The 23516-nt window shown below is 39.7% G+C and overlaps 2 protein-coding genes across 2 annotated transcripts; both read right to left on the bottom strand.

Annotated features, from left to right (window-relative positions):
* Positions 1–151: 151 nt before the first annotated feature.
* Positions 152–15820, bottom strand: mybbp1a (MYB binding protein (P160) 1a). Its single transcript, XM_067494826.1, has 27 exons — positions 15580–15820; positions 14869–14964; positions 13976–14059; positions 13809–13883; positions 13379–13486; positions 13026–13216; positions 12689–12856; positions 11799–11916; positions 10865–11154; positions 10635–10745; positions 10425–10550; positions 9965–10171; positions 9650–9758; positions 9095–9188; positions 8538–8701; positions 7973–8101; positions 7646–7795; positions 6532–6705; positions 6164–6321; positions 5450–5584; positions 4973–5063; positions 4091–4222; positions 3908–3976; positions 3710–3823; positions 2044–2145; positions 1829–1953; positions 152–794 (listed from the first exon to the last, which is right to left on the bottom strand). The coding sequence occupies exons 1-27, from the start codon at positions 15754–15756 to the stop codon at positions 431–433; spliced, it is 3861 nt and encodes a 1286-aa protein (XP_067350927.1). The 5' UTR covers positions 15757–15820; the 3' UTR covers positions 152–430.
* A 661-nt stretch (positions 15821–16481) lies between these two features.
* On the bottom strand, positions 16482–21976 carry tbl2 (transducin beta like 2). Its single transcript, XM_067494829.1, has 7 exons — positions 21767–21976; positions 20761–20891; positions 20343–20527; positions 19216–19367; positions 18476–18602; positions 18104–18256; positions 16482–17427 (listed from the first exon to the last, which is right to left on the bottom strand). The coding sequence occupies exons 1-7, from the start codon at positions 21891–21893 to the stop codon at positions 16968–16970; spliced, it is 1335 nt and encodes a 444-aa protein (XP_067350930.1). The 5' UTR covers positions 21894–21976; the 3' UTR covers positions 16482–16967.
* Between the last annotated feature and the right edge of the window lie 1540 nt (positions 21977–23516).

Raw genomic sequence — 23516 nt, 5'->3', positions numbered from 1 at the left:
CAAGATGTTTACATGTACCTATGGGAAAGTGCCCTGAGCTCTGACGACGTAATGGAAAGCTCATCTAGTTGTTTATTACATTTCAGTTATGTTTCTTGTTAAGGTTGCATTGCAAAACTGATTGAACTGTTATGAAGTGAGACAGCTGTCATAGATTTCCAGATGATAAATGAATTTATTGTGGATAGTTTTGTTTTTTTTTTTTTTTTTTTTAAATCAATAGCAGTCATCCATAAGAAAAATACTCTCTTAATTCACTTTCCAAACATTTAAAGTTTTTCAATATGGAGCTATGTCATATTGAAATCTGCCAACACATTGCCAGATCTGACCTGGCAGCCAGGTAAAAAGAATGGTGAAAGGCGTAAACATAGCCTCTTCAAAATGAAATAACATTTTCTTTGAGTCCATTTAAATAGCAGTGTCCACTTTACATTTGCCCTCCTCCTCCTCCTCCTCCTCCTCCTCCTTTCTTCTGTTTGGGTTTCTTCTTCTTCTTTTTTGCTGGCTGGTTTTCAGACTGTGCTTTGCTCTTCTTGGCTGGGCTGGGCTGAGAAGTCGCTGCTCCTACAGCCGGTCGTTTCTGTTTAGTTTTCTTCTCATGTTTCTTATTGCTTTGTCCTTTGTCTGCTCCTGGTGTGTCTGTGGCGGTCGAGTGGTCTGCTGCTGTCTCTAAAATAGGCTTGTTACGCTTCTTACGCTTTTTGGATTCTGGTAGAAAGCCCTTCTTCTTCTTGGGAGCTGGTGCCTGGTTGGCCTTATTGTCAGACTTTGTCTTTTCAACTTTAGGTTTCCTGTGATTATGAAAACATGCCATATCAACATGACGGCTTTAATACACAAGGAGAAAAATGCACACACATTTTAAGAAGTTTACTCAACTTATCAGCCTGGGGAATCAACAAATAATCTTTCTGTGTTAATTCAAAAATGATTTAACAAATACATCATACTTGGCCGTGGACGTTGAATGGCAACACTACAGCTAACCTCTCCTGTGACCTGTTGTCTATGGGTATCAACAATATTACATTTCATGGCAGCTTAGATACTATGGCCTTACAGAGGAAGTGCAATAGCCGTCTCGCATAATGAATCAAATGGCACTATGTAAACATTGTCCAGCGTTTTAAAGGTTGTGGCAGCAAGCTGAGCATTCAGGGTTTCTGCCAAGCTCAACGGGGACCAATAGGTAATTAGTATGATGGTTTTTCTGTTTGCAAAAGGAGAAACAAGCTGTTCTTCAATATAGAAATCAGAATAACGAATTTCTGCTGTCTAACTCAATCCCTAAGTATTTATGATCGGCTCTATTAGACCCGACGTGTGCGATGAAAGAGAAACTGTGCCCTTGGCACAGAGCCTGCCCTGTCACTGCACCTTCAGTCTAAACGACGTGACACACACACAGGCAAAATATTAAAATCAATCAAGAAAGGCAGTCATGTGTCAATGATGTCTCAATGAGACGAATGGAAAAGTCTGAACACTTGTCTTCCTCACATTTGAAGGCACAGACGTTTGGGACCGAGACCTTCCTCAAACCAATTATCTCATGTCCAATTGGTATTTTCTGAACAAGTCGCGGGAGGCAGACTTTTCAGTTTGTCTTATTTTTGAACTTCTGGTGGCCAATCATTTTATTTTATATAAAAAGAAGAGTGTCACAGATTTTTAAATAGACGATGACTGTCATCAAATTAAGTGAACCATAGTAGCAAAATTACATGGGTGGACAGCTGATTACTGACATGCTGCATGTACAGAAGGATTTTACAGTAAACAAGTTATGGTGTCTGTCAGAGATGAAGCCACTAGAATTACTCACATGACTCCAAAGTGTTTCATCACAGCCCAGTAGGTGTCTTCCAGCTTGCCAGTCTTCTTAAAAGTGATGATGCTGGTCAGGGACTGCAGGACCTTCTGAAGGGGCTCCAGGTCCACAGACAACTTCTATACAGTGTGGGCATGAGAGGCACAGACTGAGTGTGGACTGAAAACACATTAACCATTCTTTCTCATGTTTTTCCTCATGTCACCTACCTGCTGGTGAATGAGCTTGACTGTAAACTGACAGAGCTCAAGAGTTTTCAACACCTTCTCCTTCACCACCTTGCTCTCAGTTGGTCCAAGCTGCTGAAGACTCTGGGAGAAGATGACAAGACATGGTTTAACTGTGTGTACAGACTACTAAACGCACTTGCTACATCTCAATTAATTATGGCATAAAAACAGAAATGAAGTGACAAGAAATGAGACTGGAGCAAGGAAGAGAAGATGACATGCATCCAGCTAGACTCTACAGAGGGATACAGCAATTACATGCCCAGACTTTGAAATGAAAAGCACTTAAATGGGCAGTTAGTTTTAACTGTGAAACTAGATTTAGAGATTTTCTGCTGGTGGTGGCATTTTAGGACCTTTAGCTTTATAAGAAGTATGCAAACATTTATAAGAATTTAAAATTATAAATGTGTGTGTGTGTGTGTGTGTGTGTGTGTGTGTATGTATATATATATATATATATATATATATATATATATATATATATAAAAATAAATAAATAAATTATTATACACACACAGACACACACACAAACTACATTTACATCATGTTATGTATCCTAAAAATCTTTGCTAATGTTGTGACCTCTTTGTGAAGTGAATGTTTTTGTATTATGTATAAATGTTAAATAATGGGACCCTGCATGAAACATTGCATAGAAAAACTGTTTTTATTACAAAGCCTTTTAAAAAGGGGGAAGGAATGGTGCACCATCTTATCACAAACTTTTGTGTAGGTCTTATATCATTTGGCAGGTCGGTTTCTGTCTAGGATGACAAAGACGAGGCAACAAAGAGGTGAAATGACTCGGTGAAGAACTGTAGAAGCATATAATTATGCTTGCATTCACCCTAAGCTGTCACAAGGACACAGAGGACAGTGATTGCAGTGCTGGCTCTAATCATCGTTCATCACAGCACAAGGCAACCTCATAAGCCTTTGAGAACAATACAATTAGGATTTCAATAAGCCTAAAGGATGTTGGGGCATGAATATCTCTACCTGTGCTGATGTGTAAATACAATATTATTCTTAAGCAGTTTCACACAGAGGTTTACAGATACATTTGGGTGTCAGGTCAGAGCATCCTTACTAAGAATTGTGAGTGTGATGTTCTGGTGTCAACACATACACTGTATGATTAAAAATTCTCTTAAACTTGAAAATGTGGGTAATATGAAATGTGTTGGCTAACAGTTGCCTGTCTCCTTTCAGCTATATTTAGGGTGAGGACTAACTTCTTAAAACAAAAAAAAAAAATGTAAAGGAAATTTAGCACGTTTTTTTCTTATAAACCAATTTCAACTCAGGGATTGTTGGTTGCCTTCCTTGCAGGGACTGTCTGCTTCAGGGGCTTCCACAGTAAATTAGGGTCATGACTCACATGACTCAGCCATTACAACCTTCCGCTTTAACAAAACTCAAAACTCCATATTCAGTTTCATCAATTATGTCACGCGGCCTTTGTGCAGAGGCAGCAGGCCCAATGTACAAGCATGTTTCACAGATGCTAGAATGCAATGTTTGAATTTTGACCAGTTGACAAAAAAATGGTCAAAAAAAAAATTGTTGCTTTCACTACAACTACTGTAGATGCAGCTACTTCTTAGGGTTAACACTGTGATACAAAGTTGTGTTGACTTACCGCTGCAAGCTGACCTGTGACCTTCATGCAGAGCTCCGTCCACTGAGCACCACTCAGCAGCTGCTGAACCTCCCTGCTCTGCATTGCCCGCAACACCAACACACAAGCTTGGCCCTGAACGGTACAATATGAGAGGAGATGAGGGAGTAAGTTCTCATTTGTACTTGTATGTCTTGAGTAACAAGATGCTTCTTTTACCTGCTGGTGATCCCTGACCCCCGATGTGATGTGCTGCACTGCTGTATCCAACAGATTCACACACAAAACCTGGAAACAACACACATCATTTGTTAGCTGCTGCCAGCGAAGCCTTGCTGTCTGTCTACATGGTTTCCTGAACTAATGTGGGTTCTCTGAATGGAGATGTGTAGCTGCACTCACAGGGAATCTGGTGAACATGTCTGTGAACATCTGAGCGGTCAGAGGGCTCTTCCTTCTCATCATGAAGGAGGTCAGAGCTTCTCTGAAGATGATGGAGACCCGATTGACATCCACATTCCCCATATACCTCAGCTGCACACACAAAAACCATATAAGGTCAGAAAACTTTGTGTTATTACAGATGTGAATTTAAATGAGACAAAACATTTTGACGTGCCACTGGTATTGCTCATGATGTCATCCCCATACTTTCTTGCATATTCTCAATTTTCACAGAGTAGACAGACTGGAAATTCTAAAAAGTCAAAATGTGGAAAAGTTGGTGCAGTTATTCAACATCCACCTGCTGCAAATGTACAGTAGTGTAGACTACCTTTGGAAATTGCGTGCATGTGCATGGCACAGCTGTACATGCTGTCCTTTCTTGAAAACTGTCAACCACAGTCTTTAAGCTAAACATGCTCACTTTACTTTATTAGAAGACTAAAAAAACCAAAAATAATAATATCCAAGGAGTGGAAATCACAAATATCTGGCATTTTCGATTAGAAATGGCTTTAGTGATGAAAATAAGAGATTTTTGTTAATTACCTAATTGTTTCAGCTCCTAAACAGATGAAAATGAAACTATGGATTATTGTTACGCAGCCCCTGACCCACTTCATGATCCAGTAAAACACAGGAGCGGACCTGGAATTCATATGCTGCCAAGCTAGACAAAATAATGCACACGGGAATGCAACAGTAACAGTTGCACTGTGCTTGTGACCTAAAAGGAGAAGTAGAGCTTTGCCTTTCTTTGTCTTGTTTTAAATTTTGTTTGGCTTGTTTTCTTTAAGTGAACACGAAAGTAGCACATGAACCAGTTTGTGGTGAACATACCTCATCTACTTCAGCTTTTTCTCCAGCCTGCTTGATTTTGGGCTCAGCAGGAGGAGCTCCTCGCAGCACCTTCACCACATACAGAGAAGCACTGCAAGGACATTTCAACATCAGCGAAACACAAAAGTCACCAGACTCAAAATATATGTAGGCACTGACATTTAATTCTTGATCCTTAAAAAATGACTTCTGATTCAACGAAGCACCACAGAGATGAGCCTCAAGTTTGAACACATACAGGTACACGACAAATAACTCAACTTCATCTGCTCATGAAAACTCTGATACAATAAAATGTTTAGAAGAAGCGAGCAAGTGGACTTTTAGAAAATTATTTGATCAAGTATGCATCAAATGTTTTTATCAGTGTGTTGGACCAAACATAACATACATGTTTTATTACAGAGTTATGATAATAACCCTGATAATGAACTTTACACTACTTATTCAGCTGAGTCACTAAACTTTAGGTTGCACCTGAAGTAGTAGAGGCAGACTGAAGAGTCTGACAGTTTCTGGGCTTTAGTCGCGAGTTTTTCCAGCAGGTCATGTAGCTCCCCCTGTCTGTCACCTACAGTCCTGCAGTAGACTTTGGACCTACACAGCTGGTTCCTGAACAAACAGAACAGATACAGGCAACATTATCATTCACTAAGGGTAAGAAAGCATTAAATACCTAAACATTCAACACAAGACCCTTTAGAAGAGTAACTGTGTAATCTCTACACGTATATACACTCACCGGTCACTTTATTAGGTACACCTGTACAATCTAATGTGTACAGCAGCTCTGACCTATATGATTTAGAATAAATAATTTTATAGCTAATGCTTTATTACTTCGATGACAGCACGAGTCCAATGTGCCTTTTATTAAAATTTGCATCGGGGACCACAATGGGCAAAGTGTTGTCACTATGAGACATTTCATACGTCACTGACTTACAACGCAATTACAACCCTGAGGCTGAAGTGAACATTTGTTTTTAGAGTAGTTTTGTTTTCATTATTAAAACCTTTGTGTGTGAAATTTTATATTAATAACTAATTACATCCATTCAAAAGCATCGTTGTGCTTAACATGTAATCGTGGAAATACAAAAAACAAAAAAACAAACCTCTATGATGAAGACCACAAGTCAAATCTGGGAATGACACAGATCATCCCCGTCCACAGCTAAAGAGCGTTACCTGAAGATATCTGCAGCTCGCCGGAGGAAGTCCTGCTCCTGCTGGTCGCTGTCAGAGCTCATTCCTCTGTCGATGATGTTGAGAAGAGGCTCCACTAACCCCAACACGTGAGGGCTACCAGCCTGCCGGGCCAAAAACACCTCAACAAGGTCCAACACCTATAATAGTCAAACAAAGGAGGGTGGTAGAATGTGTATTCTTTTAATTCATAAGCCTCTATGCTAAGCTAACATGAGCTAAACACACCTCAGAGCTGTATTTGTCATGCAAGTACAGGTTAAATCTAAATCTGATTGTTAGACGGCAAATAAGAATGTTTTAGAAATTGTGCATAGAAATTCTTTAAAAGACAGTGGGGATTGCGATACCTTGATCTTAAAGTCTCTGACCAGCGTCTTCTCTTTCTGTAGTTTTGTCTTCTCGTCTTTCTTGGCCTGAGTCTTTTTCTTCTGCTCCGAGAAAAGGGCTGACAGGCTCTGATCTAGCTTCATCATGGCTTCATCATCCAGATCTTCATCACTGCTGCAATCTTCCTCTGTGGCCTGGACATAATCCCATTAAAACAGAGACGTGTTTAACACAGGGACTATGTTTATATGCACTTAAGTAAGCAGGTTACTCAGAGAGACCAGCTTAATTGGTTAATTGCAGAAAAAGTTTGCATGCACTTAGGAAACCTGGTATATAGAAATCTGCATATTCATGCAGCAAACCAGTAATCTGATTTCTTCTCCCCCTCTAACTTATTTTGGAAGTTAGGGTCACAGGTTTTCACTGCATAGTTAGAAGATGCTGCTTCATAACATTCTTTTCCTTTTTTATGCTGTGTTTATATTGATGCAGTGTCTTCAATATGAGCGCGTGGGGGGATAGACAGCTGTTACACAGTGCAACCCGTCTCATTAAATAAAATCTGTGGTGAGAAACGATTTGTTTAGACTTTCAGTCCGCAGTCCGTTACTTTCATTATCTTTGAGATTTTGTTTTCAAAATGAGGACACACAGAAATCTGGATACATGGATACATGACAGAAAAATCATTTTCTCCAGGAGAAATCTACTTAGAAATCAGGTTTCCCTAATCCCTTCCGTTACCATGGCAACACATTTTCCAGTTAGGAAATCAACTTAAAAAAACAAACAAAGCTAACTTTAATCTGTTTAAATGGATGTTAACACTCAATGTTACATGGCATCTCTGCTGTGGCCTGGTCACTGTTAATGTTTAGTACGATAAAACCTCTGGACATATAAGTGTGGGACATGATCAAGCTCATCTAGAAGTGGTAAGATTTCTATCATCAACATACCGACATGCTAATGTTCAGTAGGTGTAAAGTTTGGCACATCGGTGCTGTGGTTACTCTTTATATTTTTGTACTGCTTCCCGGTGGCAAAATGAGTACACGGTACACAAATCAGTTAGTACACAGTACACACAAAGCAGTGACACCTGGATGTGCTAAAAGCCAAAACACCCACCAGAGCATTCTGCTGCTGTAACACCTTCATTAGCTCCATACGGAAATTTAGGTCCACCTCTCCTTCCATCACCTCCTCTTCCTCCTCCTCCATTGCTTCATCATCCTCATCCTCATCCGAGTTATCATCAGTTCCATCAGACTTGTCATCCTGGCAGATATAACCAAAAGTGTAAAGATATTGGTGTCAAGAGTTTTCTCTAAATTAGTACACTAACACCTAACAGTAAAGACATATGTTTTTACTTATAATAAATAAATCTCATGAGTTGAATATAGGATATACGATGACAAGAGAATGTTAATGATATGATGACAGAGAACCTACCATCATTTCTTCGTCTTCTTCCTCATCATCTTCATCCTCTGGTTCCTTGTTCTGGGTCCTGTTAGGGTCACCGTCTTCAGTGACAATTACAGCACTGTCATCTTCATCATCCCTCTCGGGGTCCAGGACCTACGGGAAGCCCAAAGACCAACGTTAGCAGGGCAATTCAGATAAGCAAGGTAAGTGTGAGTGATCATGTACAGTATTTACTAAAGTTTACACTATTGAGACAATGAGTAAACAGATTTTGCTAAAGCCACAGCTTTTTCTTATTGTCCAAAAAGCTCAAAAACATCAATGAGTCACACTGGGGATCATTTAGAGTCAATCCCATACTATCCTACGGATGTTAATACACAATGGAACACCAACTGTGTATTAATTCACATCTGAAAATATTCAGATGGACAATTTTACACTCGTTACATCACAATGTAAACCATATTTCAAACTGCCAATAAAAGACAAGATGAGGACCCTGTGACTGGGTAATGTTTTATTAAATGTCTACACGCAGCTTCATTCATGACTTATTTGACAACAAATGAAGATGTACATTACTTACATCCAAGATGGCAGTGAGGGCTGCTGCAGTGACATGGGGGCAGATGGAGGAGAAGACGGTTTTGCAGACCTGTCTCATATGTCGGCTCGGCTGGGATAGCAGGGACAACAAAATGTCCACCATCACTTCCACCCACTCAGGCTCCTCCTCCTCCTGCGCTGGAGCTGCATCAAGAAATATCCACACATTCATACACTTGACAACATCGGAAATATTAACGCCTCATTTTGTTGACACAGCAAAATGTGTAAGAAACAGCTGTTTACTCACACTTCCAGCGGACACAGGGTAACATTAGCTTTTTTTTCATTGCCGTAATATTTATGGAAATGAGGGAAATGTGAAACTGTACTATAAATGCAACACCACACATACTGTGTGCACTGAAACAATTCCAAAGTCTTATTATTATTATTTTAGTTTTGATGACGGCTTAAATAAACAGGAAAAAGAAGATCATCTTCTACACCTTAGCCTGTGTGCAGAACAAACAAACATAATGTGCACAGTGTGGACTTCTGGACAGTTCCAGGTGGCCTATTTGAATGAGGCCTCACCTTTTTTCTTTTTGTTCTTCTTGGCTTTTTTCTCCTGAGCCTTGTCCACACAGCTCTGCAGGTCCTTCATTATGTCCAGCAGCTCTTCGGGGGCCTTCAGGAGAAACGCATTTATTACTATTCGGGATCAAATAGGTTATCTTGCTCTTTTTTTTTACTGCAGCATTCTACACACAACACACAATCAGTGCATTTACATGGTACCCAGGTTACAGTCAGCTGTCTCTGTCATATATCAATCACTCAGTCATATCAGTCACTGTGAAGTCACTGGTTATTTGCACCATGGATCTCCATTCTCTTTCTCCCTCTGTGCCATCAGTCTGCAGCAGCATGAACACAGCCAAACAATTGAAGCAGCATTTGCTGTTACTATTCCTCTAAAATCTGTAAGCCAGCTTCCAAACTAGGTCCGAGGTGGAGAAGAAATCTGGTTACTCTCCTGCTGTAGGTAAGTGTTGTTCCCCGATTACCCGAAAAAGCTGATATCGCCGAGTAACCTGGTTACTTGTGCCTGTAAACACAGTGACTAACAACAGCAGTAGGATATTGTACCTTGAAGAGGTGCATGCCGACCAACAGAAAGAGTTGCTGGAATGCACTGCTCTCTGCTGATTGGCCTTTCTTTGCTTTCCTCTTCAGGTTTGCCACTGACTCCAGCATGCTGGTGGAAGACCAAGGAGAGGGAGAGCCATCAAACACATTATGGAAAGTCAAATCCAACTGCTCGTTCCACATGTATATATGGGGCTTTAATATTCTAATTTCATCTGATAAAATGGCAGAATTAGGCTTTGTGTGATCACGTCTTTCTCCTGACCTACTCAAAGACCACAGAGAACTGTGTTTAAAGAAGTGTCCTCGTCCTACCTGTCCCAGGCCTGTCTCTGCTCAGGACTGAAGGGCTGCGTGCTCTGAACATTTTTTGGCTGGTTAAGCAGGACTTGGGCATATTGGACCAGGTGGTAGATCCACATGATGCCATCAGCTGTCACGCCCAGTGCTCGCTTTTGGGTGACAGCTGCGCCTTCGGACGAGTCCTCGTTAAGCGGCATGTGGTGCATAGACAGGAGGAGTCTGGATAGTTGGCAGACAGAAAACAGTTATGTTTTTTGGACACTTGTTTCAGAATTTGAACCTATTGTGCTTTCAATAGCAATAGCTAATAGTAGCATTCTCTAAACGTTGGCTTCTTCATTTCATATGTATGAATATGTAATGCTATTTGTGGTTTATGATTAAGGCTGAGAAGAAGGGATTACAATTACTCGCTGCAATCACTAGCCGAGAATCCTTTGACAAACGTCTGTGTAAAAACACCTCATCTCACCCAAAAAAAGAGTTGACGAGCACTCCTCTGGTTTTGTCATCCACTGGGACAGAAAGTTTCCCCTTTGTCTCTGCAATGTCGGCTGAGGCCTTCTTGGCACTAAAGAAAGCATGGAAAAACACAAACCTGCAAAAGAAAGTGACATCAACTGGCAGCTTGATCTTCATCACAACACAGAGACCATAGTGCTCCACTAGAGGCAGGTCTTACCTGGCCACATCCATGATGAGACTCGCCGGCTTCTTCACCTGGTGGATGTCAATGATTGAGGCAAGTCGAGCAACAATCCACTTTCTCAGACGGAATATGGAGTTTTCCCTCCTGAGGCAGGAAGAGCAACAGTTGATGTCTAATTGGTTTCCCTGCACACTCCTATTCAAATTAAGCCGACATGTTGTATCTTTTGCTAAATATATAACATGTATGTGCTGTATACTCACTGTTCCTGTCCTTCCCTTCTGTCTTTTTGCTTGTGAGTGCTGAAGTCCAGCAGCTTGTCTAGCTGAGGTTGCAAGAACATGCTCTTCAGCCACTCCACGTAGTTCTGCAGAGCTGCTGGCTGGAGATGCTGCACCACCCTCCACACTGACGGCACCACAGGGTAGCCCTGGTTGGTCAGGGAGGAGAAGCCCACCATCACTGCCAGCTGTTTGTCTGAGTCCTGACAGCCCTGCAAGAAGTCTGACACATAGACGTCCATCTCTGGGGCCAGCTTGAAGCGGTCTGGTTTCTGGAAATTGAAATGATGATGGATGTCTCACAAACTGGCTAAAAGTTCGTAACAAAGGAGGGGAACCAACACAGTTAAATGCTAGATGTAACACATTTTTATTAGGAAATGAACATACAAAAGAAAAAACTATACAAATAACATACGGAGAGCTTGTGATTGTCTTATATCCTCAGCATTTCAACAAATTTGACCACCATTCCATTTTAAAATTCACAAACCTCAGCAAACCAAATACCCTGAAATTATTTTGACCATATTATGGCGAAGCTTTAAGTCATCGCTTACCTAATAGTTAGGAATTAGGTATTAATACATTTGGATCAGTTTTGAATAATTGTAGCAAAGTTTGGGTTTCCAGGTCCAGGTGAAGAATCTTACATTTTCTAGCTTTTTTAGCTCCTTAATTCATTAGGATATCAGGACGATTTACTTCTTTCATTGATGTCCAAGTGGCCACCAGCATATAAACTTTATATCTATACAAACTAACACAGCCTCTTTATCCATTAACAATTAGCCTTAATATGATAAAATTCATGCAACTCCAACCTCCACAATAAACTTGTTGGTTTTTGAGATTGTATGGATACAACTTATAATGTGGATACCTATTATAGAGTGGACTAGACAGGGCCACTGACCTGGGCAGAGACGACGTGCTCCCCATAGTGCATCATCACCTCTCCAGACAGCACCTCCTTCAGCTGGCTTACAGACAGAAATGGCAGGGCACTGCCCAGCAGACGGAAGCACAGGTAACTGTACATAAGAGGCCAAAACCAACATGTTAGGAGTGTAGCTAAACAAAGAAAATATATAATAGTGACAAATTAAATCATAAAGATGAACAATCAAGCAGAACCAACATGGTGTTGACACCGTAACATCCGCCCCGTCATCAAAACACCACATGACAGTTGCAAACAGTGGAAAAATCTATGCAAAGAAACACTAGTTATTTCCAAATCCCTCTGGGAAACTTTTAAACTGGCGAATTTACTAAATAAGTTATTTAAGAATTTACTAAATAATTACTAATTTACTAAACACGGTCATAGTCTCAAGTATGATAGAAAGCCAATAAGTAACATAAGAGCAGATGGAACAACAATTCTTTATGATATATTTAGCCCAATAAATGGCACCTACCAAAAACTAGTATGATTAACCTACTAAAAAAATATTCCTGTATTAGCTTTTGGTATTGGCAGTAGTGAAAGCTTTTTGGCACAGGTGTAATGGTGCTGACTGAGACTGAACAGCTGCTGCAAATGGAATTCACTGTTAAAACACGTTCGTTTTAGTTTATAGCTGTATAAAACCTCCTGAAAGCTGGTAAACATGCAAAAACACTAGTAATACAGCGTAATATAATAATACCTTTTAAGGAATTTTTTAGAGGAAAGGTTTTCAGAATTTTCAGGACCTAGCGAAAGGAAGTGAAAGCTGTACTGACAGATGTTTTTGGCCACAGAAATGCCCTCAACATTTCTTGCCTCTTGCTACTTTTGCTCTGTGGAGGCAGACTCACTGAGTTGGACCCGGCTGCTCCTTTAACAAGCCGTTGATGATGGCTTTATTCCAGAAGAGCTGGAAGCTGTCTTCCTTTAGAGAGAGCTTCAGCAGGTCCAGGACCACGGCTGGGAGGACACACTCCTTCTTCACTGAACGGGCCGCCATCTTTAACACTTCTGTCAACCTGACGGAGAGAATCACATGCTGCTTGGACTTTCCACAAATCAAATAAATAAATTAGTAAATGTAAAGAAAGAACCTGGTGCATATATTTTGCAGATAACCAGCACAATGAGGTTATAAAAATTTTGCTTAAAAACATATTAGGAGGAGAACAAAAATGGTTTTCTTACTTTGGGATGTTGTCAGTGTTCATGATCGTGGAGGAGCCCAGCAGCTTTTTGAGTTTTTTGGGTTTAAGAGTTTGTGGGAAGCGCTGCAGTGCTACCAGCAGGAGCTGCAGCTGCTCTGGAGTCCTGAAGGCTGATACCAGGTCAGTTTGCAAAGCACCCAGGAGGACCTCTTCAAACACGTCCTCTGGGATCTGACAGAGACATAAACATTGGTTTCTGGATACAAAAAAATGGAATTACTCCATTACAATGAATTAACTATAACAAGAAAAACAAAAAACGACTTAATGTGGCAATTAGGATTTAAGTGAGAGATATACTATTCTAAGATAAATATGTATCTCAACAGTCACCTCAGTGAGGATGTCCATCATGGTCTTAGTGGGCAGGTCCTTCACATGTTGTCTGTGCTGGCTGAGGCTCTGGAGGAGCTGCACACATCCCAACACCACCTGTGGCTCCTGAAGAAAAACGAGACAGAGCTCAGAGACTAAGTCACTATGCAACACTGCAGCTGCGTGCACGTGCGCGCGCACACACACACACACACACACAGTATACTGTATATTCCAGACCTGTGCTGCAATAACTAAGGGACCCACTTTTAACCTTTACTATTTTGACACGTATGCATGTCTTTAAAATAACATTATTGTTAAAAAAAAAAAAACACAGTCCACATTTTCTAACACTGACAAAAAATGTCAAGACAGAGTCTCCTATGGCTCATCAGGCCGACTCACAGATCAGAACAGAGTGATGAGCAGTGGGGAGGATACTTACTTTGGAGAGGCGGCCAGACTGATGAAGGGCGAGAACGCCAAACAAATTTCCAAACATAGCATTTCTGACAAGTTTCTGAAAAAGGAAAAGATTTTGTCATTCACCAATGTGATCCCTAAGGAAGCCTTTTGGAGCTGAGAGAGCAAACAGCACACGCACACTCTCACCTTTTTCACTGCCTGCAAATTGTGCTTTTCTTTGATTCTGTCAAATATACTCTGCAGAGAGATGTCTTCAAAGGCATTTAAGACCTGAAAAACAAAAATGGATTATAATGCTAAAGTCAATACATGCTGACTGTTGGGAGTTTTCCCTCTCTATCGCTACACAGTGCTTCCTCAAGGGGGATTTGTTTTCTCTATAACTTTGACCTCACTAAGAGAAGTGCCCTGAGATGTTGGCATAATATAAATAAAGTGGAACTGAACTGAACTGGATTTAAATAATTTAATTTAATACCCACTATTGGTAGAGTAGTTACTGCTGCAGCCTAAATTGATCATTTGTGGTTTGCAGCCAAGTCTCCAAAGCAAAACCTCCCATGACCCATATCAATGAATTCATTCATGTCATTCCGGGTGACTTATTATGAATGAAAAACTTTGAATTAACATCCATCGACTGATGATCTATTAAGTGTTAACTAGATGCATAATGTCATAATGATTTGCTTTTTTCTCACTGGCGAAAAAGAGAAGTCATGATATATTTGTACCCTTATTAAAAAGTGTCCGCAATACGGGTTCAACATTTTGAAATGTATGCATAATTGTTATCTTCTTAATGAAAACCAAATATCTATGCACCTCTTATGTTGACACGGTAAATATGAAGCTGAAAGCAGTTGGCTGGACAAGAAGAGTGGAAACAGGGAAAAACTGTTTGCCTGGCTCTGTGTGACAAGATGACACCGAGCCCACTCTATTAGCTATGGATAGTGTTAGATGTGGTTGAAAAGCTCTGAAAAAACTATTGGGTGAGATTTCGACAAATATAAGTCAACCTAATATTTTATTACTGCTACAGCCAAGTCTCTGAATTGAAGTTCATTTCAGCTTACTTGTCCAAGAGCCAGACTGAATCCAGGTCTCGCAGTCTCTCGGGTATGAGCCAGTCCTTCCACCAGCCTTTTGAGGGCATATTCCCGTTCATCTGCCTGCAGTACACACAGAGCACCATGATGTACAGATATTGCTCTGCCCAGTCTGGTAAAGCTGCTTTTATTTATCATACATGTAAAAAAGAAATACATTTTATAACATCGACATTTCAACAGATCACAGGGTTTACGGTTTAGTTTGAGTACGGTGTGACGTCATAAGGTGAGTGCAGCTGTTTAAGAACCATGAGGAGAAGCACTACAAAGTCTCATACTACTCTTTTTCTGTCCGGAAAGTAAAGATTTGCTAATTGTATCATGCGTCCCCCATCTTGAAAGAGGAACTCCATATTTGAGATAATAATAATAATCGTCAGAATTGTATCATGGGCTTGTAAAACATGATGCATTAAGTGCCATCTCAACCAGCCATTATTATTATTATTATTATTATTATTCAATGATATGAAAACAATGACTAAATTAAAGCCAATAATGAACTTTTTCATTAGTAAAAATGTAAAAGCAGTACTTTTACTATAAAAACATGACTGATCTTTTTTCATAATGATATGAATACTACTATCCCCCACCCCACTGCTGAAATTAATACTGCAGAATAAACCATGCTGGCTTTACATCCAGCCTCTTAGTGACAGTGATCTGCCTCACCTTGTTGCTATTTTTCAGGTACTGGATCAGGTTTTCCACCGCCTTCAGCCTGACATCCTGATCCGGTTTGGCTAAGTCCCAGAAGAAATCGAGGAAGACGCGGTTCTGCTGTAAGATCCCGGTCGGCCGAACTGGCTCTGGTGCCTTCACTGTGAGCTCTACCATCTCTACAGACATCTCCTCACACAACGATCTGTCCCATGCTGCTCCTGCTGCTACTGGAAGAGGAAAACGTGCCTCGCTGCTCGACTACTGCTTCCGGTTCAACACAACCTATTTTTTTTTAATAACAAAAACTTTATTTAAAAATGAAAAAAGGCTTTTTTGTTATGGAATGTTTTTTGTTTTTCGATGCAGATGTTTTGCGTGAATAAAATATTAGGTTGGACAATAACATTATTTATTTTATCTTCTAATTCTTGAATAACTTATTTCTGTGGGTATATAAACAGCACTGTGGATTTCAATGAACTATAAATTAGTAAATCTCTCTGCAAATCAGAGTTGCAACAATTAATAAGTTTAAAAGAAAAGTGATGGACAAAAAAAAAATACTGTGATAATCCACTCATAATTTTAAGTAATAAGTATAAAAAAAAAAAAACAGTTTAGAGTCAAAGATATTTATCAAAACAAGATAAGACACACTGAAAATCTTACTTTGGGCTCTGGGTAACTGGATTGAACATTTTCTACTTCATTATTTAACAAACTATACTTTATCAATATAATGAAATCATTCTTCGTTAGTTGTAGTTGTAATCTGAATGTATTTCAGGACCCAGTTTAGTTTAGATTTTACTGAATGAGGATGAAAAAATGGGTTATGCTTGGGTGAACAGGTAATTTAGAGGATCGGTTCACCCAAAATAAACAATGTGAAAAACACACAGTATCATACCTCCAACAGCAGTACTTAGAGGATTTATTTGCCCATGTTATTTGATATCAGAAACCTATCCCATTAAATTTCAGATTAATGATGTTTCATTTATGGCGCTGCATGTATTAAAAAAAAAACAATCCTCAACAGAAATTATGGTAATAATCTTTTCACCATTTCTGCATACTCCACTAAAGTAACAATAAGCTGAACACATTTTTCACTGGAGGAGGGACATGAAGCTGCAGGAAGCACATATCAAAACCACAGCAGAGATCAAACATCATTGAACAACAATAACGACAACATAAAAGATCTGAACACTAACAATTTTACCTTTCCATAAAAACATATTCTTTATTAAAACTGCATGCAAATTCCATTCCTCCCTGAGCAGATCATTTAGTGGCAGAGGGAGAGCTGATGTTGCAAAAAAGTTAAGGAGTTACAGTCAAACAATCTGAATCACAATCAGTGATAGTTAGCGTAGTTTCTTGCAGCTTCTTTAATCAACAGGAGCAGCAAGCACCATGTCTAGGGCGCTCTGAGCCTCTTTTATCTGCTGCTGCACTCTCTGCTTCATTGCTTCATTCTGGGCCTTCTTCAGCATGTCCTCCATGTCCCTGATGGCCGCCCGGTAGCCTGGGGCATTGTGAAACACTCGTATTGCCTTGTCGCCACTGCACGCCATGAAGCGTCCGTTGATGTCAAATTTGAGATCAGTGATATCCTCACTGTGAACACAGTGCAGCTCCTCCTCCAGCTGGCCAGTGGCGGCATTGTACATAGCCACATTACATCCGTCACTGATGGCCACTACCCGGCCGTCTGGAGACAAGGCCACCCTGCTGCCTTCTGATGACATGCAGGGGACCGTTTTCAGGAGGTAGGGATCCTGCTGCTTTTTGTACTCCACATCTGTGTTCCACAGCTTCCATGTACCATCTTTAGAGACCGTCACCATTCTGATGCATGCAATTAATGAAAATGACACAATTACATGACAGCCACACTGCATTAAAAAAATCCAGATGCAGGTGAAAGTAGTTCTGTTAAATGATCGCTGTATTGTTTACAGCTCAATTTTGTATAAAGTGATAATCACAAGGCTGGAAGTTCAAAAGACAAATTCTACTTATGAAGCAGCCAGAGTAGCTTTTTTTCCCCCCAGTGTTTATACTAAGCTAACTGGCTGCTGCCTCTAGCACCATGCTTATTAATCTTAAGAAAGTAAAGTATAGCCCCTTTCAGACATGGACTCGGCATGAATGTCGGGAGGATCAAGTCCTTACATTGTCTGGAGTTTCCCTTTCAGACATGTAGCCAACCTTGGGAGATAGTCCGTGTGAGATGCGTTCTCACTTGTGAATAAATTCGAGTTGGGGGCAGAGCACGACGCAAAAACAAAGCTGCCGAAGTGAAAGTGTTTGCCTACCAACACACGAGAGTTGGTGGACGAGACTACCCACATCCCAGTAATGTTGGCTGTCGTTCCATTGATATCAATACCCAACAGAAAGTCTGGAAAATGTCTGAATTCCGGTGCATGTCTGAAAGGGGCTACAGTTTCCCCAAGACGCTGAACTATTTCTTTACAGTCAGATTGGTGACTCAGGATCAATTCCGAAAAGCTTTCATTACCTGTGAGAATCATTGGAAAAGGCGAATGCGTGAACTCCTGCAGAGTGGCCTTTAAGTTCAAAAGCTCGTGCCACTTCTTTGAACTCGCCTCCTTTCCCAAAGCAAACCTCCCATACCTTTACGTCAGGGGTGAAGCCACATGAAGCTACAAACCTGAACAGTTCAAAACACAATTACATCTCCACCTAACATAATTAAACATATAATTCTTCATTTAACGTTTTCCTAATAAGACTGCTCAATACAGTAAAGTCAAAATATAGCAGCATTGTAAACATTTTATTAGACATGAGGCAAGTGGTTTATAAATTACACAGCTATGGCTGCCTACCTGTTCTTTGAAACTGAAAGTGAGAGAGGGATAGCACTGACCTGCCACACGGGGAGATGGCAGCATAAGAATTGGTTATCTGGTTAGTGTTGATTGAGGCCAGTACGTCTCCCTTCAGATCCCAGATGTGGATGGTAGTGTCCGTGGAGGCGCTCATTATGAACTTTCCTGGAGGGAAGAAAAAAAAAAAAACTAAACAAAAAACAGAATCAGCACTACATGCATCTTAAGACTAGTGTTCGACCAATTGCCTCATTAATCAGCCAAATGATCAATCTTTGACATTTTTGATCAATCGGCATTGGCTTAAATCTATCAGAATGTGCAGATTAATTAAAAATATTCATGCAGACAGAGCTGCAGGTCACAATAAACCTTTCACTTACATACGCAACTGAAAGTTGGAGTGTGCAAAGGTGTGAAATTATTTGCTGAATGTACTTAGGCTACTATACACTAACTAATAACTAAGCAACTTCTGTTGGACTTTCTGACCGAAGTAAGCTGTGTGCAGACAGGAGAGAAGATCAGTGATAGTGATGTTATGTTCAATTAAAGGGTCTATGTTGGTACTGTTCCAAAAATGTTTGTTTTTTTTTCACTCAGTTATCAGTTTATTAGGGACACCAACAGTTAAAACTAAAACACTAATAAATAAATCATTCAATCAGTTCATGAAGGTGATAAATGTTTGGTTGAATAAAAGTCGACTATCAAATGTTTCTAAAAATACAGTAAAAATAAAAATGACAAATCACACGCGACTACTTGTATTCGGTACCTGTCTCTGCGATGCCAATGTTGAGGATTGGAGCCTTGTGTTTCTGTGGAAAGTCTTCAGAAGCAGCTTTGAAGCTTAAAGTGCCGTCATCCTTCTTGGTCATTTTGAAGACACGGATCGTATCTCCGTTGGCCAACCATGTGATAAATGCTCTGCAGTGAAAATAGGAGTGTTAGTGAACAAAGTGGTGGGATTGAATATGTCTATGTCCAAAAACTAATTCAAGATGAACCTTTGTTTGACACACTAGTGCTCTGAACACATATTACTGGCATGTAGGGTGTTCATTAAATCTTAATCTGTATTTACAAATTACAGGCCTCATAAAAAGGACAACTGCAAACAAAGATTTCAAATCAAAACACAACAAGAGCATAAAATCTCTTTTTTAATCAAACAGACAATTTTTCTGCAATATAATATTAAATATAAATGATCTTACCCCTGGCTCTTGTAAAGTGTAAAGTGATATTGCATTTTTAGATGAAGTACCCCTGATTTACTTTTACTTTAGTTAAAGCGTAATCTTTATTGTGTTTGTATTATCGCTACTGCAATTATTCTACAATTATTTGGACTGTTAAGTAATCTTAAACAAATTTAACAAGAAAAGCTTTGTAAATACTGATTTCAGAATTTCAACTGAAATTTTCTGTTTTAGCATTCTTATAAATTCCATGTCTTATGGTTTTGTATATTTGTTTTAAATATGTGTAATATGGCTCTGAGATAAAGAAAATTTACACCTGTTTTTGTCACTTTATTTTTTCTAGTTGTCTTTCCCAAATTGAAGTGCTTACATTGAAATTGTGTAATGTGTTTTCTGGCCAAATTGAATGCTACTGTTGCAACTTTAAAATGTATGTTGACACTGACTAGCAATCCAGAGCAAAAACCTCCCACCATACAAAATAAATAATTAAAATGATAAATGATTAAAAAGACATAATCAATTAAATTATGAATATTTGGATTCTGTTAGTTTTCAGTGAACGTGCAGTAGCCAACTTGCAATGTGGTTAATGTTGATACTTATTCATATAAGAAAAAGTTTCCTTAAATTCTCAGTCCCATTTAATATGTTGGGCCTAGTTCAACTAAGAAATTCAGTAGAGAGAGTGAGAGACCTGGAGTCAGGGCTGAAGCGGACCAGTGTAGCATGATCGAGCTCCACATTGGCTCGCAGACACTTGTGTTCCCTATCTAGGAAATCTTTGGTGCTCCAGATCCGAACTGTGCGGTCCTCAGCGCAGGATGCCAGGTACTTTCCATTACTGCTGAAATCAAGGCATGTCACATTCGCACTGTGGTTCTGAAAAGTACATGGACACAAGTACGCATGTATTCAAACAACGACTTTTGAGAAGGTATCCATCAGTAAAAGGCATTTGCCTCCTATTGCGAACAAATATTTAAAAATTGATCACAAATACACAGCCCTGTTAAACATCTTCATTTGATGAAGGATGTGTGGTGTTGACACAGATATGTCCATAATCCACAGGCTTACAGTGTGTTTATTTGTATGCATGTTTTCCAGTTTACCTTTAGTGATGCTGCCAACAGCGGATGGCTGAAACTGTGCTGTGAAGCCTTATCCTTACGGCTGCGCTGCTTCTCTTGCTTCTCCTGCTTCTGTTTCTTAGCTGCAAGACCCTTTGCAGCAGTTCCTTCAGCTGAGAGACCAACAGGGAAGAACATTTACATTCACAGCCACGGAACAACCTAAATCCTGGAGGATGCTGCATCTTGGTTTTAAAAGACCTCTGACACAGAGGACAACACAAAGCAGGTGATAAGTAGTAAAGGACACAGATCGTATACTCACTGGCCACGTCATTAGTAAACCCTTACATCCTTTGCTTATTTTCAATAGGGTTGCAAACACTAGAACTACCTCTCAATACAATTCCCTCAAGTACAACCTCAATAATAAACAAACAGTAGCAATATCACTTTTCTGACATTTTCACCTTTAAAACTGAGAAATTATAACCGTGTAAATGTAGAATTCATAGTAGAGCTTCTATATTTGATTGCATTAAACTGGACAGGTGCACCTGAAGAAGGGGCCAGTAAGTGTAAACCAGGGATACAACTAAAACTCATAATACATTTAGCGAAATGATCACACCCTTGAATCAACGGCCAGAGTTTAATCTTCTGCATGGACTGTAGCACTAGCTTCATGCGTTTCAGCAACGTGCATGCTGCTTATCCACGTTAGCATAACTAACACGCAGTGTTTAGAGAGAAACTGCTCAGCCTCTGTCAACGAGTTGATTGCTGTGACAAACGGCGCTTAAAAGTTGCTTTGCTTCACTTTCTTTTAAATCGCTGAAAGAATCGTTGTGTGTGAGCAATAAATTATCACACACACACACACACACACACACACTCTCCTCTCCTGCTCGCCCTGATCGTTATGAATGAATGCAGCAGACAACCTGTCAACGACACCAGAAACAAGTGGCGACAGAAGGAGTGACTCACCACACACTGCTTCTAGCTAGAGTTACGTTAGCTGACGTGTAGCCTAGTTAGCTCTTACCGGGAAACTCGCCCGACTGCTCTTTTTCCTCTCTTATTTCTTCTTTCCGCCTGCCCACCGCTAATGCGACGAGAATAACCAGTGCACCCAGCAACAAAGTCAAGGCAACCAGAGCTGCTACCTCCATATCGAAAGCTTTGTGCCACGTACTTTGCACCACCAACAGTAAACTTACGCGCTCCCGAGCGACTGCGCATGCGTCGGCTCCTCACGTGTTTCCATAAAGCTCCCAGGAAATCGTCATCACCGCCTCCTGACGGAATGGAGTCGAGCGCAGAGGTGTCAGAGCCACTTCAGTGTGCTGGTGTGTGGATACAATCGTAAAGGGAATGTATTTCACTCTACAAGCATTCCACTAAGAAAACGGTTATTTAATAGCTAATGTGATGATATCGAAAAAAGTTGAGCGTGTCGGCTAGATTTTAGAAACTGTCAATGGTGACAAATGTAAGCATAAATAGAAGTACATGGTTCGATCCCCGGCTACGTGTCGAAGTGTCCTTGGGCAGGACCCCAGGTTGCTCCTGGTGGGTCAGGTGAGCATCTTGCATGGCAGCCACCAGTGTGTGTGAATGGGAATAAACACTGTAAATCACTTTGGATAAAAGCGCTATTATAAGTGGCCATTTAACATTTACTGTGGTAATCTGCATGTGCCAAATAACTACAATTTCCTCTGAACAGTAGAAGAGTCAAAGTAAAACTATGTATGACATATGTAATTCGACAGTTGAATTACAAGAATCCTGTCTTCTACTTTGACTTGTCTCATCAAAAACTTAGCACTAAAGAGCACTATAAATTAACTAGTATAAATCAGTTAAAACAGGAAAAAAAAACTGATAAAAATAATTTAAGTTCTGCCACAGTTGCACAGTACTGCACATACTAAGCAGGTTTTCCTTACGTAGCACTTTCTATAAGGCATTTAATTTCCCTGTACACATACATGTGTAATGACAAAGTTGAATGCAATCTAATTTACTTGAAAATACTGATCCTAGCCAGTTCACACTGATATCCCAGATTTTACAGTGTGCTGTTAGTGTATACCAAGACCCTGACAATGCAACTCACACAAAAACACACCAGATTTGTCTTTTCAATAATAAAAAAAGAAAATATTGCCCTTCCCTAAGAACACGCTTGCATGGTACAGATATTACATCATCATTTCCAATTACTATAAAATAACACTGAAAACTAACTTTAAAAAAAAAACAATTAAAAATATTATATATATATTTTTTAATTAGTTTATGAATTTAGTAAATAATATATATATGAAAGTTTGTAGTGTGAAATTTTAACCCATCTAACCCAATTTTAGTCATGTCAGAGAGTAAATGACACCTTGTTTAATGTTTTCTGGTTGGAACATCCATCTTCATATTTTATTAATTCAAAATCAACCATCAAAAAACTGCCAGATGACACTGGTCACATTTTTAAATAAAATAACTGACTGCTGACAATGTATTCCACGTCATCTTTGTTTACAAAATCCCTCAGCTCGTGGTGAAAATAGGAGACAAAAGAATGTCAAATCCCACCAATTCATACATAATAGTGACTATTTTTTACCAGAAGATCTGAATTTGTTACTGTAATTCATTACAACTAATATTTAAGAAATGTGGATTATATGTTGTTGTGCAGCTGTTGGAAATCTAACTGTATTTTAAAAGATTAAAATATCGTCAACCTTGTCGGGTTTTTTAATTTTTCAGTGAAATAGCAGATTCAGTGC

The sequence above is a fragment of the Channa argus genome, chromosome 24, assembly GCF_033026475.1.
Source record: "Channa argus isolate prfri chromosome 24, Channa argus male v1.0, whole genome shotgun sequence".
Classification (NCBI taxonomy): Eukaryota; Metazoa; Chordata; class Actinopteri; order Anabantiformes; family Channidae; genus Channa; species Channa argus.
This window is presented reverse-complemented; position numbering and strand designations above follow the sequence as displayed.

What these genes read in the sequence shown, in the direction of transcription:
- mybbp1a (XM_067494826.1), bottom strand. Translation starts at nt 15,756, where the DNA reads ATGTCTGTAGAGATGGTAGAGCTCACAGTGAAGGCACCAGAGCCAGTT. An exon ending in ACCTGAAAAATAGCAACAAG is followed by an intron (nt 14,965 to 15,579) that starts GTGAGGCAGATC and finishes TGTGTACTGCAG; the next exon opens with GCAGATGAACGGGAATATGC. An exon ending in CAGAGACAGGCCTGGGACAG is followed by an intron (nt 9,759 to 9,964) that starts GTAGGACGAGGA and finishes GTCTTCCACCAG; the next exon opens with CATGCTGGAGTCAGTGGCAA.
- tbl2 (XM_067494829.1), bottom strand. Translation starts at nt 21,893, where the DNA reads ATGGAGGTAGCAGCTCTGGTTGCCTTGACTTTGTTGCTGGGTGCACTG. An exon ending in GCAGTCGGGCGAGTTTCCCG is followed by an intron (nt 20,892 to 21,766) that starts GTAAGAGCTAAC and finishes TTGGTCTCTCAG; the next exon opens with CTGAAGGAACTGCTGCAAAG. An exon ending in CGCTTCAGCCCTGACTCCAG is followed by an intron (nt 19,368 to 20,342) that starts GTCTCTCACTCT and finishes TTTTCACTGCAG; the next exon opens with AGCATTTATCACATGGTTGG.